General features: G+C 32.3%; 5 protein-coding genes across 7 annotated transcripts; 2 read left to right on the forward strand and 3 right to left on the reverse strand.

Annotated features, from left to right (window-relative positions):
- Window positions 1-1159: 1159 nt before the first annotated feature.
- On the reverse strand, window positions 1160-6287 carry LOC109610268 (uncharacterized protein YMR317W-like). 3 transcript variants are annotated; one of them, XM_020028622.2, is made up of 3 exons: window positions 5921-6287; window positions 2443-4780; window positions 1160-2132 (listed from the first exon to the last, which is right to left on the reverse strand). In XM_020028622.2, exons 1-3 carry the CDS (start codon window positions 5999-6001, stop codon window positions 1396-1398), a joined length of 3156 nt encoding a protein of 1051 aa, XP_019884181.2. In that variant the 5' UTR covers window positions 6002-6287; the 3' UTR covers window positions 1160-1395. The 3 variants fall into 3 exon arrangements, with proteins under 3 accessions (XP_019884181.2, XP_025262430.1, XP_025262431.1); XM_025406645.1 differs by having other exon boundaries at window positions 1162-2135; window positions 5921-6285; XM_025406646.1 differs by having other exon boundaries at window positions 1162-2135; window positions 2443-4820; window positions 5921-6285.
- Window positions 6288-6618: 331 nt separating this feature from the next.
- LOC105254841 lies at window positions 6619-9075 on the forward strand. The gene is made up of 3 exons (XM_011263771.3): window positions 6619-6931; window positions 7390-7491; window positions 7867-9075. The coding sequence occupies exons 1-3, from the start codon at window positions 6794-6796 to the stop codon at window positions 8209-8211; spliced, it is 585 nt and encodes a 194-aa protein (XP_011262073.1). The 5' UTR covers window positions 6619-6793; the 3' UTR covers window positions 8212-9075.
- A 1482-nt stretch (window positions 9076-10557) lies between these two features.
- LOC105254840 lies at window positions 10558-11870 on the forward strand. The gene is made up of 3 exons (XM_025406664.1): window positions 10558-11241; window positions 11323-11437; window positions 11518-11870. Exons 1-3 carry the CDS (start codon window positions 10811-10813, stop codon window positions 11812-11814), a joined length of 843 nt encoding a protein of 280 aa, XP_025262449.1. The 5' UTR covers window positions 10558-10810; the 3' UTR covers window positions 11815-11870.
- Window positions 11871-12475: 605 nt separating this feature from the next.
- LOC105254839 (bleomycin hydrolase) lies at window positions 12476-14973 on the reverse strand. The gene is made up of 4 exons (XM_011263769.3): window positions 14752-14973; window positions 14018-14328; window positions 13105-13932; window positions 12476-13022 (listed from the first exon to the last, which is right to left on the reverse strand). The coding sequence occupies exons 1-4, from the start codon at window positions 14759-14761 to the stop codon at window positions 12807-12809; spliced, it is 1365 nt and encodes a 454-aa protein (XP_011262071.1). The 5' UTR covers window positions 14762-14973; the 3' UTR covers window positions 12476-12806.
- Window positions 14974-15444: 471 nt separating this feature from the next.
- On the reverse strand, window positions 15445-17730 carry LOC105254838 (polymerase delta-interacting protein 2). Its single transcript, XM_011263768.3, has 6 exons — window positions 17263-17730; window positions 16750-16905; window positions 16559-16652; window positions 16152-16493; window positions 15870-16075; window positions 15445-15792 (listed from the first exon to the last, which is right to left on the reverse strand). The coding sequence occupies exons 1-6, from the start codon at window positions 17352-17354 to the stop codon at window positions 15681-15683; spliced, it is 1002 nt and encodes a 333-aa protein (XP_011262070.1). The 5' UTR covers window positions 17355-17730; the 3' UTR covers window positions 15445-15680.
- Window positions 17731-17850: the final 120 nt, after the last annotated feature.

Genomic DNA, 17850 nt, shown 5'->3' on the forward strand with positions numbered 1-17850 from the left:
AATTAAATATAGACGGTTCCCTTAATTTGCCTTCACGAATATTGATTCTATCAGCGAATGCGAGCCGCGTGGGTGAAATATTTACGTTTGTTGGAAACGCGCGTGTTTGCTTCGCTGAGACAGGTGAAAGTGTCCGAGTTTCTTTCGCAATAATTCTAGAGTCGCGTGTCGGGCGACTCCGAGATCACGAAGATTTAGAAGAACACGCGATCTCGGTTGCGAGGAAAAAAATTACTTTTGTAAGTCGCGGTGAAATAACGTCGATGAAATCGAGCGAATTTGCCGTGCTCGTAAAGTTATCCTAGGGATGGAGAATTAATTGGCCGATAACGCGACACTTCGAGCGTTAACTAAATTCAAATGTAATTGCTCACCGTGCAAGCGGGATCGTTTAATAAGACAGATTACGCGCCGCGCACTGGCCATGTCAAATTTACTTCTCATTGTGTTCTATCGTTCGTCCCGCTTATCCATTTATGACATTCATACCGTACCTCGTTGTTACTTCAGCACGAACCGAAAATATATAACGAGTATTTGTTCGATGCTTGTTAAAAAAGGGCTTAGATCTAGTAAAAATATAAAGAGATCCAATTTCATATAATTGTAGGTATATCTTCTATTAAATTGTCTACTCTTTCTGTCTCTGTAATTTATGCTTTTAACTTTTTTTGTTAATTTTCATCAATCTATAATAAATAGATTTGATATGCCAATAAAATTATTGCATTGTACATATCTCCAATATAACATTCAATTAGAAAGTTATTTTTAATGATTGAATATATCTTTATCAAACACTAAGTATATTCTAAACAAACTCATCGAAATTTTTAACGATTGATGTAAGATATTGATGATTAATGATGAAGAAACACTTTCGGCCGTAATATCATATCATAATTCATTGCCTGAATCACTGATAAAAACTTTATTAAGATTAATTGATTATCTCGAAGATGGCTTTAGGAAAAATCGAAGAAATAATTTTATAAAACATGCAAAAATATATTGCGAAGTCTAATTTCGCGAAGTCAAATTTTAAATATAGGTGTATTTTAAATTGAGTGAGAGTAAAATTCAGATCAAATAATTGTTTAATCAAATTCGATAAAGCAATTCGCTCTTGTCTCAAACATAATTAAGAATGAATCTCGTTAGGTTCTTTAATATTTTTTGTTCCTGATCAAATTAATAAATCAGATGAAAAGTTTGATAAATGCAGCACGAACAGTAATAATATACACTCGATACTAATCGTTTATGTAATAATATAATATACGCTATATATAATATTATTAGCAACATGATATGTAATTTTAAATGGACAGATTCCAATCTTATATTACTTTTTTATGCGCTGTCGCGTTGATTGATTTCATATCTCTGCTGGATCTATATCCTCTCGATCTGACTCTGATGAAGCGATGTATTCATCGACGTCGTTCCAATCAATTTTCTGTTGAGTTTTTTCGCCAGTTTCCTCCTGTAAATTTGTTGCCTGCGACGTTTCTGATTTGCATCTTCAATTCTGTTCCGCTTGCTAAGAGGTTTTCTCAACAAATATTCTGCTGTTTTACTGGAATTTCTGTCCTTGGCATGAGATAGCTTGGCGGCTAATAGATTGTATAGCTTCTTGCTTACGATCCGATGTCGTGCTTTTGATCTGAGAACATCGGTGTCCGACGTTGCAACAGTATCGATGGCTCGCATCTTTGCCAACCGTCTCATCTGGCGTCGATGATGAGGATCCCGAATCTCGCATATGCCTCGTTTTCGAGACTCGAATTTCATAGTGACCGTTGGTACTTGTAACTTCGAACAATCATTCTGTTTTTGTTCGCATGACGAACTCTCCAGACTCGAGGGACACAACGTTATACATTCTGCGCTTTTTTCTTTATTGGGAACGCATTCGCAACTCTTGTCGGTCTTCGTTTCGCATTCCGAAGAGATCTCTGGAGAATTCTCCCTGCAGCGCATCTTGGAACACTTGGCAGTGTGATTCTCTACTTTTTCGAAAATATCCTTGGGAGCACTATCTTCTTCATCGCAATCCTCCACCATGGAATCGCAGTTTGTCTCGCAGGACGATTCTGATATCTCAATGCTTTCGCTTTTGGATCTGCATCCTTCTAAACAAGATAATTTTGTGCAATCATCGCTTGCATAACGTTTTATAATATTAATCTCAAGATTCTTTTTTATAGAATTGTTTAAAAGATATATTAATATTAATGTGTGCGTGTGCGTGTGTGTATGAATATATGCATCACTCAATAAAAAATTTATTTTTTTAAAAATATTTTTGAATTGAAATATCATTGGAATAAAAACATTAAAAATAAGAAATCGCAATCATTTTTCTATGATAACGATATATGACATATGAAAATTTATCTCGTATTATTATTGCGAGCTGCGTTAAATTATTTTACTTACCTTTTGTAATTGGTGTTTCATTCATTTCCGTCGTCGAAGTCACTGTCGTCTCGGTGATGACAAAATCCTGACTAGTTGTTGCCGCTTTAGGAGATGTTGTTTGAGTAAATTCGAGAGTAGCCTGTGTCGTTGTCTCTTCGCTAATTTCCTCTGAACTTTTCTTATTAGAGCATTCATTAGATTCGCAAAAGTTCGAGGTAGATGTTATAACAGATATTGAACTCTCCGTAATTTCATTGTCATAAAAATTATTAATATTTTTCATCGAATGCTCAAATTCAATTGCTATGTTAGCGATTGGTAGCTCTGTAGTCCTTGCTGATGGAGTAGTCGTTGTAGATAATATAGAAGTAGTGGTCATTGTGGGTAATGTGGTGGTAGTTGTTGTAGGGGTAGTTGTTGTAGGCGTTTCTGTAGTGGTCGTTGTGGGTAATGCAGTGGTTGTTTTAGATAATATTGTAGTGGTAGGCAATGTTGTTATACTCGGTAACGTTGTTGTAATTATTTTAGGTAATATTGTAGTCGTTGTAGGCAATGTAGTAGTCGTTGTAGATAACGTTGTAGTTGTCGTAGGTGATGGTGTAGTTGTCACAGCTGTGGTACTCGTTGTAGTCCTAGTTGTCTCTTCTTGAATCGTCAATGTATCCATTGTTACCGTTGAAATAGGCTCTGTATATTCAATTGTTTTCAAAGTAGTCGTCATCGTCGTGTTTACAAACTCTGTACTCTCTTCCGAAGATATTTCGAGCTTTGTTGAAACTTCAGTAGATTCTTCAGATATTTCATTAAACTCCGTAGTTTCTTCAGATTCAGAACTTTCTGTTGCATCTTTGCTTATGTTTGCCGGCTGCATGGAAAAACGCGTTTTCGATATTTTAAAAGGAATATCAATCGTACGTCTCGGTGTTTCTTGTGTCATGTATACGCACATATTACTTATTTTAAGGAAATCCTCGATGAGCTCCTTGATTTCGAAACTCACATATTTGCAATACAAAATCGATTTTAGACCTATTTGCAGACAAGCTCGTGGAGCGTTGCAGAGGATCTCAACGGGGATATCTTTCATATCCCACAGATATTTTTTAATGTTGTCGATCTTCTGCATCATGCCGTCATAGCGCGGCACTTGACGTAGATTTTCGTAGGCATCAAACAGCTCTAGCAACTCATCGAGACTCTCGATCATGCGATGGCTGCGCCAAAATCTCGCATGTATTCGCAAAGATATTGCAATGCTTTTAGCGAAATCGATATCCTTCAGCTGTCCGGTGATCTCCATCAACAGTTGAGCCGGTGTAACCTGCTGATATTTTTGCACCTTGAGATATTTCTCCACTACGTTAAATTCGTTTAATTTCTTTACCAGATATTTCTTAGCCTCGATGACATCGTTGTCGAGTAAATCGTCGGGCAACACAAGATCAAAGAGATACTTGATATGAATTGTTCGGTTCTCGTAAACATTACCAAGTAGATAAATATTCTCATTGATCATGCCGACATCATCGACGATACGTTTCTTAATTAGAAACGCGTGTCTCTTCAAATCTTCGTCCAAAAATCTTTCAGCGTATATACTGACATAATATTTGAGAAAGGAATTCACAGTATGGAATTTCTTTAACTCTATTGCCGATATCAGGATTTGTAAGTTAGTCTGTGTAATCTTATGAAAAGATTGTACGAGCTCTCTTTCGGCGAGGCGCACGTCATCATCGAAATTATTGTATTGTACGTTGTAAAGAAGTCCGGATAATAGATCGGGCGTGATTATCAGCACTTCCTTCTGTAGAAATTTTAATAACGCCGTCAAGGAAAATCCTCCGAGATATTGCCTCGATATCTTGGATAAATATGCTAAGTATGTAATATCCAAAGCCGACGTGCTAAGATCATCAGGATACGGAATATCGTGCCGTTTTTTGATCTTGCGACATATGTTAGCGCTACTCTTCAGGCAAGGCTCTGCATAGGTGTAAATTTCGGCGCAAATCTTTGACGGTCTTGTGTCCGGATTCCTCAGAATAGCGGGGACCAAGTTGAATATATCGTATCGTCGCTCGAAAATCGCTTGATAGACTTTGTGTAATGCCTTTACTTCTTTTATACTGAAGTCATCGTAATAGATGTATAAGAGACTGCCGAAGGTGTCAAGGATTCGCATTCGCAGAAGTGCACCAAAGTACAACAAGCGCTCCGTGCCCTCTTGCAATGTATAATTCGTTTTCGGTGCGACAAGATTCAATTGCTCGAGAAGATCATGGTTCGTTAAGATTATGTTGCTGTTGAGTTTCGTTGATGTTATGTCGTGTCTATGAACTTCATAGTTGATCGCCTAGAGAAATTGTTGAGAAATGAATTTCTATCCTGAAACACTAAGATAGATTGTCGAAACTACCTCTTCCCTTTTTTATGTGTTAATATATTTTCTAATTCTATTTAATAAACTAAATTAATTCTTATTAATATAATTAAATAAATTAAAATTGCGTTACTAATAACTATTCAGTAATATTTGTTTTTTTTAAATTTTTATATAATATATATCTTATTTTTTTAGTTTTTATTTTAAACTGTAATTTTATTTTTATTTATATGTATACGTTTTTTCAATATTTTTTATGTTATTGCATGTAGAAATAAATTATATTGTATACGGAAACATTGTATATAGAAATTAAAAATATGTGGAAGTAGGCCTTACTTTTCAAAAGAAAAAAAGATTTGAAGAGATTGGGAGCTAACTTAAAAAATCGAGTTTATAATCAATGTTTCATTTAATCGATTAATCGATTAATCAAGCAAAAACTATAACGCCACTTACAGTGTGATTAACTAGTAATGTCAATTAATTTTCTAAATTTCATAGCCATTTGTGTTTTTTTTATTTTCTCTATTATTGCGAGAGTCACGAAAAATTTAATGATCTATGTCAAATATCGTTGTTAACTGCTCGATAACACGTCGCAATAATGGCGACGACAAGGCGAATATTAGTAATACTGTTATTCATTTCGAAATTGATGTCATTGACAGTTGATGTTTGTAATTTGACAGATAATAACTCATAATAAATCATGAAAAATACATATAATTCTTTGTTTCCTCTTATCAACTTGAAATTAGATTATCACAAAATTGTTTATAATATTTGAAATGATTTGTTTTAAACATTAAGACTATGCATTAAATACAATATGTGTTAATATGTTAATATGTCTTAAAAGCTTCTAATTATTAAAATATTTATTTTTATTAATTAACTAATTAATATAAAAAAATTTTTTAATCCAAAAGCTTAAAAAATTATAATTCTTTATATTCATAAAAATAAATAACTGAAATATATTAAAAATATATCTCTCTTATTATTATCTCCGGTCATTATTTCTCTCTTTTTTCTTTTTTTCTCTTTCTTCCTCTCTCTTTTTTTAAATTTTTAACTTGTTTCAATAAGATTAAATCCCTGTCTCACCTGCACGGATAACACAAACAGCATGATCAAAGTGCATCCGATTCCCCGTGTTATAAATTGAGATGACATTGTCAGTGCCATAACTCACATAAGTCACTCGCGAGACGATACAGTTCGCTCCGACACAATGCAAACCGATCAAACTGTCGCGTAGCTTATATAAGGTGTACATACATGAATGTCTTTACGATATGCATACACGTGGTGAGGACGTATGTAGTAGTGTTGTATGCAGAATCGAGTGTATCGATGGGATTGAAATTAATTATATGAGCACGTTATCGCGGCAATACGTTGCGCCACCCTAAAAACCTCGAATTCCGTATTTCCCATACTTATCTCATGATCTGATGCTTTTTTCTCATAATCGATAGTTGTATTTTAATTACATAATTACATAATTAATTGCATATCTTACTTTCTAACTTGTAATTCAATACTAATACAATACATTATTATAATTGCTTCACAAAGCTTTTCAAAATTTGGAAGTTTCCGAAAAAATATTTTTATTTATATATTGTTTAATTCTTCTAAATTTATTAATGCAGCCTGTTGCCTTTTTTGAAAATTAAAATATAATTAAAATTAACTTGAATCATTTCAATAAGATAAATATTACAGCTTGCGAACGCAAGCGCACTATACAAGCTTTATCTAAAATACTCACCACCTCAATGGTCGGAGTTTGCGCAGTTTGTATCTTAATATGGATTCCCCGAGTATAATGCATGTTTCATGCTAAGGGTGCAGCAATTTTAACGGAATTTCGCGTCCGAGAGTATTCGCGAACGATCGTTCGCCTCGTTGCGACGATAATTTCCGTTTCACGGCTGGGTATAACCCATTGTCATATAGCTAGAACTTAGTATAATGTCTGAGGACTATCAACACGCTTGTGAGAGGGCAGAATTATTGGGCTTGTCGATGCCAAGCGAGGAGGAGTGGAGACAGGCACAAGCGGCGAAAAACGAAAATCGTGGCGACGATGACGACGATGGTGCATTACAGGTAATCATATTATTTAAAATTATGACTAAAAATTCATAAAATATAAGCTAAAAATGTCCAGAAGAAACGCAGAATAATAAATTTTTACTGATTAATCGACATCCATCAACGTTAATCTATTTCTTATTAATTACAAATTAATAAAAATTTGAAATTGAATATTGCACCAAATAAATAAATAAATAAACATTAAAATGTCAAAAGCGATTTGAACAATATGCATATTGCGTATGGTGCAATTTCTTTTCTCTTATTCATCCATTCCTTTATGTATCTAAAAACGAACGCATTTATGTCAATATCGTGTTCGCGATAGTAATTACGCGACAGAATCGAGTTGCGCGTCCACGTGCAAGCCAGATTGTCAGGAATAAATCGCTGACGTCGAATCACGAGTTCATTAACGCCTACGTTTGCATGTCACGGTATAATTCCTCTTACGACGACTTTTATCTCAGGATTTGGATTACGCAGACGAGAAGGCCGGACGCATCGGCGGCGGGCTGGATGAGCTGAACAGCATTTTGAGCACCACGCAGAAGAAGCTCAATAGATTCAAGGTGACTTAGCAAAATAATAATTAATTCGAGCGAACATAAGCGAAATGAGCGCGCGGGCCTGCTCATTTCGCTCATGTTCGCTCGAATTAATTATTATTTTGTCATAACGATAGCGTGGAATTTTTACGACCGATATGATGGAATGCTTTATATTCTTACCCGGTCAAACTGATAACAAACTGATAACGCTTTTCTTTTCGCTACACTTTAATTTTATCGGTCGGTTAAACAAATTATTTCAAGCAGAAGTTGTAATAATGTAACTTACGCATTTATAATTATTATTGACAATTTATAATTAATATTATATACGCGGATATTTGTATACATCACGTAAAAACAGAATTCTTACCTAAAGTAAAATAAATTCTGTAGACAGTTTGCGGCAGTCTGGGAACATTGCTCAAAGTGAAGGTGGGCTCTCGTAGTGGCACACCGCATCACAAGCCCGAAGAGCCGACTCCCGACGATAGTCAAGAAGCCGGGAGCCAAAAGGAGCTCGGACCCGCAGCAGATGAAGTGATGATGGTGGAAACATCGGATGACACTGCGGATGTTGCAAATGATCCTGCGAACAGCGGCGTCCAGCCGAAACAAATCGATCTTAGTCAGAAAATGGGGTCTCACTTGGATAAGTTGGATTCTCTGATCATGAAGGCTGAAAACGCTCAATATAGTATGCAGCATCAGACGAAGCAAATGCGGAAGTTCCTGAAGTAATTGAAATCTACGAAAAATTGCTACATCGATTTATAATTAACGAAATAAATTATTAATTAACGGACCTCGGTTGGACGATAAATTCGTATAAGATATGATTATTAATTAAATTCTAATTCGCGTATCTTCCATTTTAAACGTACAGAAAATTTATATATAAATATATTTTACAAAAGGAGTTATTTGTGTACGGAGAAATTTCTCAAGAAATTTCTTGGCATAAATTTTAATTTTGTAGGAAAAGATGCTGTAATCCTATAAGAAAAGATAATAAGCGTCCACAATATACGTAAGAATTCGTATAGACTTACAATTGTTGAATTGCGTGTATAAAGTTTAATTGTTGCATCGTATATTGATATTTTTCTCGTGATATATTTTTGATCTCATGATTGTTATTGATTCTTTCATATATCGCGCGACGTACATGTCTTTGACGACGAAAGCCCAGTATTGTTACTATAATACATATATTATGAAATGTATATATACATGAATATTGTTGATAAATTTAGTATTGTTATGTAGACACAAATGTATTTCCGGCAATCAAGGCTTTGTGCTTAGATCTTTGACAATATCGACATATCAGGTGTAAAAAAATGCATGTTGGCGATGAACCGAGCCGGTGATAAACTTTCCTAATATGCAAATAATGTGATATTGTTTTACATCGATTTAGAGATATTATAATCTGCTACAAACCGTATATATTTTATCATCAAATATATAGTTTACGCTCTATTTTTCTAGATCTAAGTTTTAACGCCGCATAATAATAAGTAAATGGCGGATACATTTTATTATCGGATGATTTTGTCTTATATCGTCTGTATTTTTAAGTTAGCAATATATAATATATACATATATATACACGTACATATGTATATATATGTATGTATATACATATGTACGTGTATATATGTATAATTGCGGCTATTTGTAAGCCGATATATATTCGCCGTTCTTTTTACAATTCAAAATAATAAATTGTATTAAGTGCCTTGGTTTCAATTATTTTTTATGAGATACGGTAATTCACGATATGTGTAATCCTCTTTGGATGAAATCATTACATTTTTTTTCATTTTCAAATAAGAAAACGCAGTTTTTTACAAAAATTTTAATAAAATTTAATATTTATTTTATATTTTTAAAAGTAAGCGACACAGAGCTCCACATGACCATATTTTACGCGATACGCGATATGTTACTCTCAAATAATATTAATCCACAGAGAGTGAAAGCTTCTTATATATTGCACATTTAAATTCTTTCATTTTATGTATATGCAGAAATAATGTGAGAAATAATATAAAAATATACTACTATGTATAAAAAAAATAATAATATTATTCATATATAATGGCACTTCTAATAACGTTTTTAGTCGTACAAGCAATATTTTTTAAGCTATATTCGACTTTAAGCAAAGCGCGCGCGCGCGCGCACGCGACGCACGCATACATACATATATAAATATACACATATATTCCATCGCAATAACATATTATTGTCAATGTTGTTGCTGTTTATGATATTATTGTAATTTATTCTCTCGAAGAGATATCTGTGTAACATTATTTTGTAATTAAATTCTTGATGCTATCACCGAGATAAACCTTGCCTTGACGTTGATTCATTATTTAAATTTGCATGCTAAAATGTTGTAGAAAAGAACCTTGAACTAAATTTTGTATCTAAAATCGTACCTTTAACATTTTTCTGGAATAGCGCCGAGAGATGTCGGGAATTCTTTCTCTTATTCATTTAAATAGAAGATCTTTAAATAGGATATAAACGTGTCGCATCGTCTGTCAATATATACATAGATAATACGATTGATAAATAATTGAGATGCAAAAAACGTGCGAAAACATTTAACCTTTCGTCGAAGTTATTATCGTCGACGAGATGTTTATTGATTTATCGATCGCACAGCTTTGAACCTGTTTTAAATCTACTTTCCACATATGTATGTAAACTTCTCGTTCCGGAAAAATATTCATAAAAAGATGTTGAGTGTAGCCACACACAAGATATGATAACTAACGCGATAACAAACTAGGGAAATTTATAGCGAATTCGGTTACCTACTTAGTGCGTGCTAAAGGCTGCTATACATGAAGTTACCTAAATATAAAAATAATATAATACATTTTAGAGAGAATTAAAGTTATTAATAATATGATGCACTGTCACGTTATTTAGGGAAACCTGTATTAATTATATATATTTCATCATCAAGTATTTATATTATTCCATATTACATCAGGTGCTTCATATATAACAGCCTTTAAAATGCACTAGTACAGTATAGTGTGGACGATCGATTACGTTCGCAGATGATTCTTGTCCGAAAGCATGTCATTTCCTATCATCTGTGATGCATGTCACGCATGCATCATGTTGCATCAAATGATACTATAACCTTATTCCAGAAACCGATTCGGGAGTAATTGTCAATGGAATATAAATTGGGGCTCCCGTTTATTTATAAAGCCCAGTTTTAGAAAAATTTTAAACTTGACAATCTCCAATTATAAAAATCCAGACAAAATTATCATCTCAGTAAATTCAATCAATAAATCTTAACGTCATGATGAAGATACCGAGTGCGATAACGTTGCAAAATATAAAGTTAGATGAATTAAGACAAGAAATGGATATTTGCCTGCGATTGATTATATATAGGGATAACATGATTTTTAATGATATCATTGTCAGACTACAAGCTGTATTTAAATACAATATTGATGAATGGTTCAAAGGACCTGCAGGAGATAATGTTGAAAATACATATGTAGCAAAGCCAGTTTGTCTATGTGCAAAAGGACTCAATTCCTACCTTGTCTCAGCTTACACTGTAACGTTATCAAAATCATTTGTTTATCGTAAAAGTGCTATGAAAGTATTGAAAACATTTCTGCAAACACGTAACAATAACTTATTTGATATATATGAAGGATATTTACAAATAATATTTATAAGATTGAGGATGCCGAGAAAACAATTTTTAGATTACAACTGGCAAGTTTTATCAGTGATCTTGTAATACAACATTCAAATTATATAATAAGCTATAGTTTTTTTATATTTATATTTTCTTAGGAACAATAGATTAATGCAAATGGTTCTAGAAAGGCAAGAAACTGATTGCGCTATGTCTTGGTTGTCCACATTGGGAGGAGCATTTTCAGCATTGGGAGAAGAATTTGAACATTGTGTAAGTTGCAATTGGGCTTTTCATTTTGTCAAATTATATATACTATGATATAATTAATCTATAATATTTCTTTTGTATAGGCTAAAATGGCAGGTAAAATTTCAATGAGACAATTTGAATTGGCACTACGCCTTGACAATCCTCTCCTTATTGCTCGATGTAGATTATATTCTGCTTTAAGCTTAATTCAGCGTGGTTATTTCACTACTCCAAAATACATGATACAAAGAATTTATAAATTTGCGATTAAAGAGAAAGATGTACGTCTACAAAATATGTGTCAAGGTGTATGGGCCAAGTTACGACATAATTATAAACAATATAAACAAAAAAAATCTGTATCATTTAAAACTTTGTATATATCTTCAAAATTATAGGAAATTTAATCTTTGTATGTATGTTTTTAAGTATGTATGTTAATATATTATTTTGCAAGCACATAATTCTTTATAATTTATTGAACATTTTCTTCTTAATTTAAATAAATCTTATATTTATTTATAATTCAGGGCAGAAATAATAAATAATAATAAATTCAAAATAGCCTATTGAGCAAACATATTCAATCACTGGCAAGTCTTTATTATAAATTTGACATATCTATAACACACGCGCATATATATTTATAATTTTTCTATTGCTTTATGTGCAATTTGTGATGTAATTTAAAAATTAACATATTCAGAGATGCGTTGCTTCTATGCTACATCATACATTACTGCACTTATTTAAATAACGAAAATTTTTCACATTTTAAATATAATAATACATGAAATTGTTTGCAATTTATGTATTTATTTGGTTTTATATGAGGCTAATGTAGTTTATCGCATTGAAAAATGACAATCATTTAATACTTGTGTAATATTAACTTGTAATATATAAACTTATGTAATATTTACAAATATATATATATTACACAAATTTATATTGTAATCTGTAGGATTTAAAATTGATATATTAATATCTATATAAAATATGATATAATATAGCAAATTATGTTTAATAATATGTTTAAACAAATAAATTACACAAATGATCAGAAACTGTAATTTTATGCGCATGTAAAAAAATAATTATTTATAAATTCATAATTTGAAATGGTAACTCATACATTCAGTCTTGATAATTGAACTAAATATTGCTCTCATATACTGTAAAAAAAGATAGACTTGAAATTTATATAAATGACAAAGCCACTTATGTATACTACTACATTCTCTTGTAAGGTATAAAATATCTATATTTTTGTACACTCGCCGTATCCGGAATTTTTATTAAATATTTCATTTCTCATGTTTATGCCTTAAATCTTTTATCAGTAAAGTAAAACAGCTTGTCACTGTGTTTAATTAAATATACTTTAACATCAATGAGCGAGTGTGCCCATAGGATCCCAGGCAGGTAAAACAATAGGATCCTGATTGAATACAGCAAGCACGTCCTCAGGTACGTATTTTTTATCTACGACTGCCTCAAAAACAAATTCGCCAAACCATTCACGAGATACGACTTGATAACCTTTTTGCCCATGATCCTCACCCCATGAATTTTCTATCCGGAATTTCTTTATCTTACCATCTCTCTAAAATAGTATCCACGTGATAAATAACCTATTTAAAAAATTATTATTTATATTAAAAATTATTATTTACAAAAATACTTACATCTATTGAAACAGCTGTAAAAACCATTGCGTGCACCATCATGGAGTCTCCATAAACCAATCTATCAGCCTTAGAAAGTCCAAGATGAATATCTGTACCAAACATCAGCTCAAAATTATAAGTTTTTAAGTCATGAATACCATGCTTATCTATCAATCTTTTGTTAACATCGCAACCAAACCAGACAGGCTCATTATCTTTGATACTCTGTGCGCACAATTTCATCAGCAATTCCACTGGTTGATTATTGTAGCGAGTAATATTTCCATTTACGACATTTCCCAAGCAATCCACAGTATACAGTTTTCCATAAGGATTACACGGTCTCGGATCGGTCACTAAGCATACTTTATCATTCACATTGTAATATGGTTTCACATAGTTTTCATAAAATTCCAATGGCGTGATGGGTCCTATGCAATTATAATTCTTCGATTTATCATAGTATTCCCAAGTAATCTTTTCAGAAGGTATGCCCAAACAAATGCCAATTACTCGATAAAGCACGGTCATCTGCTCGTTTATCCGCGTTTTCAATTCTTCATCAGAAGCACCATTCTCAATCATACTCCGCAGAGCTTTGGCATACTCTCTTAGTTTACTTTTCAGTAAGCTATTCATGCGAACACTGGCTTCACAACTGTATGATTCTGGGAAACAGGTTTTAGGTACAACACCGTATCTAGTTATCAAGTTTACAATCATATCCCACTGACCACCGTCAGAAGTTGGGTCGGTCAATAAAAAGTTAACTAAACGACCTTCAACTGGTTCGTTACGTTTCGCGGTATTTACGATATTATGCAAAAAATAATTGCAACGTTCTACCTATAGGACAAATATTACATGTAATTTAACATGAAATAAATCAAGACTTGTACAATATTGTCTTGTAACACATACAAAAACATACCTTATCCCAAAAAAATAAGTAAGCCTGGCTAAACTCAAATTCGTCTAAATTATATTGTTTCATGAAGCTAGTCCTTATGACATTTAAGATGGCAAACAGCCAGCATCTTCCCGAATTTTTCTGGTTACTTATAGGCTTGCCTTCAGTCTCGATTTTATGGGTGAAAACATGATTGGTATCCTCCAAGATCTTCCTCGAGGAGCAAGCTTCAATAGGATTCGTTTTCGTACAGACATTTTGCGCCAACACATTACGGTCGTCGGCATAAAACTTTTCACGCAGCTGACTAAGAACCTCGTTGGACAGAGGACCTATTCAAAGAAAAGAAAAATTGTTAATTCTATACGTCTTGGCTCTATATAATTTTGCTCTATATAATCATCACAATTGCACGTTACGACAGACAAAAAACCTTTATTATATCTTGATCACGACCTTGAAGATTTGTTTACGCGAACATATTTTAAATATGTTGACGCAATCTTATAACGGCTAACAAATATACGGATAGGCTGATTTTAAAATTATTAATAGCGTCAGAGGGGTGTGGCTTATTCCGGAGCAAAAATTCGGGCATATTTGGAAAGGTTAAGGCTGGTCAGTTACACTCTTACATATCAGTTATCGCATCTAATCTAATTTTTTCTTTTTAAATAAGTTTTTCATATCAAATATTTCCCACAGTGAAAAATTCTTCGATGTATATGTAATATAATACGATAAATATAACTTACAAACAACCATTGTAATGGATGTAGTGAGCAATTCCGAACTCCAAGCAACTCGGGCGACGCCAAGAAGTTGTATGTATCACGCTACTCTTAAGCTATGTTCAAACTGCCGTTTATAGAAACGCACGTCGCCCTTGTGATCGATAGACAAAGTAAAATCTACAGGCTTTGTGTCTCGCTCGCTCTCCTTCGTGCTCTACATTAGAAGTTGTCGACTATACAATCCATTTTTTGTCCTAAATTTTTTTAAATTAGAGAGCTCTCTTAACTGTTTATTTCTTTCTCTTGTTTTCTTTTTTCTGACGAGACTTCATATAATTCGATATATGTAACGACATTCGAAGGACACAATCATCTTAAGCAACAAAATATAAATATAAATATATACATATATAAAATTAAAAATGTATAGATATATATCTTTTTTTTTATATCGTTAATTTATAATTCTTATTATTATTTAATTTAGGATTTCCCGGTTTCTTGTTCTTTATATTTTTTGTTTTCTTCATTCTTTTATAAATAAGGGTGATTTTATATAAAGTTACAAAATATATGTTAATAAAGTTCTTTTTCTATATATATTATATTTAAAAAGCATAATTAGATAATTTTATATATTAAATAATTTTAAATTTTTTTTATGTCAGTAAATTTCACTCAAACATAATTGGAAAGTAAATAATTGAAAGTGGGTATTTCCTATCTTTTATATAGAAGATTGTAACAGGATTTTGGAAGAAAATATGTACACATAATTTTATTGAATTTGATATTATAGAAACTAGTTTCAAAAGTTATCACAAAATTCACACTTAATCAAGTTTATCCATTTGCCAATTGTACTTAAAGCTGTAATATTGCCTAACAATTGTTATATGTTTAACTAACTAGTCGCTTACAATTATTTCATTCTGTTTTCTTTTGAAGAATCAGATTTCTACATTAGGTGTGGATGATTCTTCTGCTTTTGATTCTAGAGAAAATGGTGGTATTCTACAATCAAACGCGTATCCATCTTCCCTTTCCATCCTAAATGTTCCCCTATAAATAAAATTATTGAATAAATAATTAAGAAATAACATCTGCATATTCATAAAAATTAGTTAATCAGTGCTTACCACATATGACCACTTGGAGCTTGCAAACTCACATGACTACTATATTGAAAAGCAGGTAAAGCTTTTGACAACACAGGTTCTTGACCCACTACACCTCTTCCTCTAACAGTTTCTAATGTACCTGACAGACTAAATATTCTCCAATGCCTCTCACGCAATTGCACACTTAATTCACCTAAATTCTCTAGTCGGATACAATAACGCCACTATAATGTAAAAGTTAACATTTATCAATTACATCTATTCTGTATATACAATAACTGTAGCATTGTATTAACTTACCCAGTATACAGAAGTGGTTTGGCTCTCTCTACAACCCATATAAAATGGTATAACAGTAATTCGAACATTTTCAGTTGTTTCTTTATGTACATCTGATAATTCAAGCCATGGATGATTTTTTTTCTGCCATGCTCGAAGTGTTTCTTGTGCTACAAAACATGGTTCTTTACCCGGATGATAATTTAGAAATTTATCAAACAATTCATGTTGTAGTGCTGCTTTTTCATTTGTAGTATATGGCAATACATCTTCATGAGCAACATAATCTAATCCAGGAATAGCATATAAGCTGCGACTACTCTCATGATTGCCCAGGAAAGTTACTGCCTCTGTTTGGGCACGCTAAACAATATGCAAAAATGTTACACACAAAAATTAATCATCAAAAATTTTTTAATTTTACTTACTATATAAGGACAATCACGTTGATCAATTAAAACTTGATAAAATGTATGTGTTCTGCCTTTTACTTCTTTGTCGTCATTGTTCGTATTATTCTTTCTATACAAATAAATGCACAGATTATCTATATACAGTATATATATAAAAAAAAACAAATAAATATTTATTCATGCAATTATTAAATATTTGTACATACTCATCCTTTTTATTAGATATATCTCTGTCATATACTCTTGCCAGCCATGGAAACAGAATTACACCTCGATAACCAAAAACTCTGTGTAAAATCAATTGACCTGCCTCGTACTTTCCCTGTAATTTTGGTGTTTCCAGTTTACCGACTTCTGCCAATCTACGAAAATAATTATTGATATATTAATATATATTTAAATATTCTTTTCTTTCCTTACAATTTATAACAGTATATAATAATAACAATTTAAACCACTATAAAAATAGATGTTTCACTTTTACATAAATTATTTTAATTAATGGATCATGGAATAATTAAAATGAAATTTTATCTTTTCTTTAATAATCTTATATCTAAATATGAGTAGGTAAGTATATGGAAATCAGTTTATAATAGACTAAAATCTTATTTTGAAATAAATGTATTTACGATAATGATCATTATATAATGATATTTGTGATCATGATTATTCGAAATGCTTAATATAAGGTAAAAATAAATCTCTTGTTTTGATACCTGACGTATTGCGCATGTTGTACGCGTGTTGCAGGCGCCTTCAGGAGCGACCGTCTCAATTTATGGCTAATGAGATTTCGCATAAGTTCCATACTTGCCCGAGAAATATTGCTGATATCTGATGCTGTCGGAGAAATTTATATTGCTAGATGGAAAATTGCGAATAACTCTCGCTGCTGTATTAACATTTCTAATGATTTGTTCCAAGCATCTCGGAATATCAGAGGTTATACTGTTTATATATCTCAGATATATGTGTGTGTTGTGTAACACATACTGCGGAGAAATCGATTATGACGAAGAAAGAGTATATCGAACAGCCATTGCGCGTTGTATTTGAATTTAATTTTAATTAAAATTACAATTTGTTAATTTAATTAATAAAGAAATGTGTGTGAGAGACGTCAGTTATCCACGAAATAAGATTAACAAATTTTCCAAAATAGCTTATGGAACGCACCACATAGCGTGTAGCACATATACAGAGGAAGCTTTTATTCGCCGATGTTGAAAAAGAATAGAATGATGCTTGTGTCGACTTGTGTCACTAATAGAAAGTAGCCAATGCGATTCTGTACATTTGACGAA

This window comes from Camponotus floridanus, unplaced genomic scaffold, assembly GCF_003227725.1.
Source record: "Camponotus floridanus strain SB8 unplaced genomic scaffold, Cflo_v7.5 scaffold15, whole genome shotgun sequence".
Classification (NCBI taxonomy): Eukaryota; Metazoa; Arthropoda; class Insecta; order Hymenoptera; family Formicidae; genus Camponotus; species Camponotus floridanus.

What these genes read in the sequence shown, in the direction of transcription:
- LOC109610268 (XM_025406645.1), bottom strand. Translation starts at nt 6,001, where the DNA reads ATGGCACTGACAATGTCATCTCAATTTATAACACGGGGAATCGGATGC. An exon ending in TGTTTGTGTTATCCGTGCAG is followed by an intron (nt 4,781 to 5,920) that starts GTGAGACAGGGA and finishes CAATTTCTCTAG; the next exon opens with GCGATCAACTATGAAGTTCA. An exon ending in TGAAACACCAATTACAAAAG is followed by an intron (nt 2,136 to 2,442) that starts GTAAGTAAAATA and finishes TATCTTGTTTAG; the next exon opens with AAGGATGCAGATCCAAAAGC.
- LOC105254841 (XM_011263771.3), top strand. Translation starts at nt 6,794, where the DNA reads ATGTCTGAGGACTATCAACACGCTTGTGAGAGGGCAGAATTATTGGGC. An exon ending in ACGACGATGGTGCATTACAG is followed by an intron (nt 6,932 to 7,389) that starts GTAATCATATTA and finishes CTTTTATCTCAG; the next exon opens with GATTTGGATTACGCAGACGA. An exon ending in AGAAGCTCAATAGATTCAAG is followed by an intron (nt 7,492 to 7,866) that starts GTGACTTAGCAA and finishes TAAATTCTGTAG; the next exon opens with ACAGTTTGCGGCAGTCTGGG.
- LOC105254840 (XM_025406664.1), top strand. Translation starts at nt 10,811, where the DNA reads ATGATGAAGATACCGAGTGCGATAACGTTGCAAAATATAAAGTTAGAT. An exon ending in CAATTTTTAGATTACAACTG is followed by an intron (nt 11,242 to 11,322) that starts GCAAGTTTTATC and finishes ATATTTTCTTAG; the next exon opens with GAACAATAGATTAATGCAAA. An exon ending in GAGAAGAATTTGAACATTGT is followed by an intron (nt 11,438 to 11,517) that starts GTAAGTTGCAAT and finishes TCTTTTGTATAG; the next exon opens with GCTAAAATGGCAGGTAAAAT.
- LOC105254839 (XM_011263769.3), bottom strand. An exon ending in ACTTATTTTTTTGGGATAAG is followed by an intron (nt 13,933 to 14,017) that starts GTATGTTTTTGT and finishes TTTGTCCTATAG; the next exon opens with GTAGAACGTTGCAATTATTT. An exon ending in TTACAGCTGTTTCAATAGAT is followed by an intron (nt 13,023 to 13,104) that starts GTAAGTATTTTT and finishes ATACTATTTTAG; the next exon opens with AGAGATGGTAAGATAAAGAA.
- LOC105254838 (XM_011263768.3), bottom strand. Translation starts at nt 17,354, where the DNA reads ATGGAACTTATGCGAAATCTCATTAGCCATAAATTGAGACGGTCGCTC. An exon ending in ATATCTAATAAAAAGGATGA is followed by an intron (nt 16,653 to 16,749) that starts GTATGTACAAAT and finishes TTATTTGTATAG; the next exon opens with AAAGAATAATACGAACAATG. An exon ending in AACGTGATTGTCCTTATATA is followed by an intron (nt 16,494 to 16,558) that starts GTAAGTAAAATT and finishes CATATTGTTTAG; the next exon opens with CGTGCCCAAACAGAGGCAGT.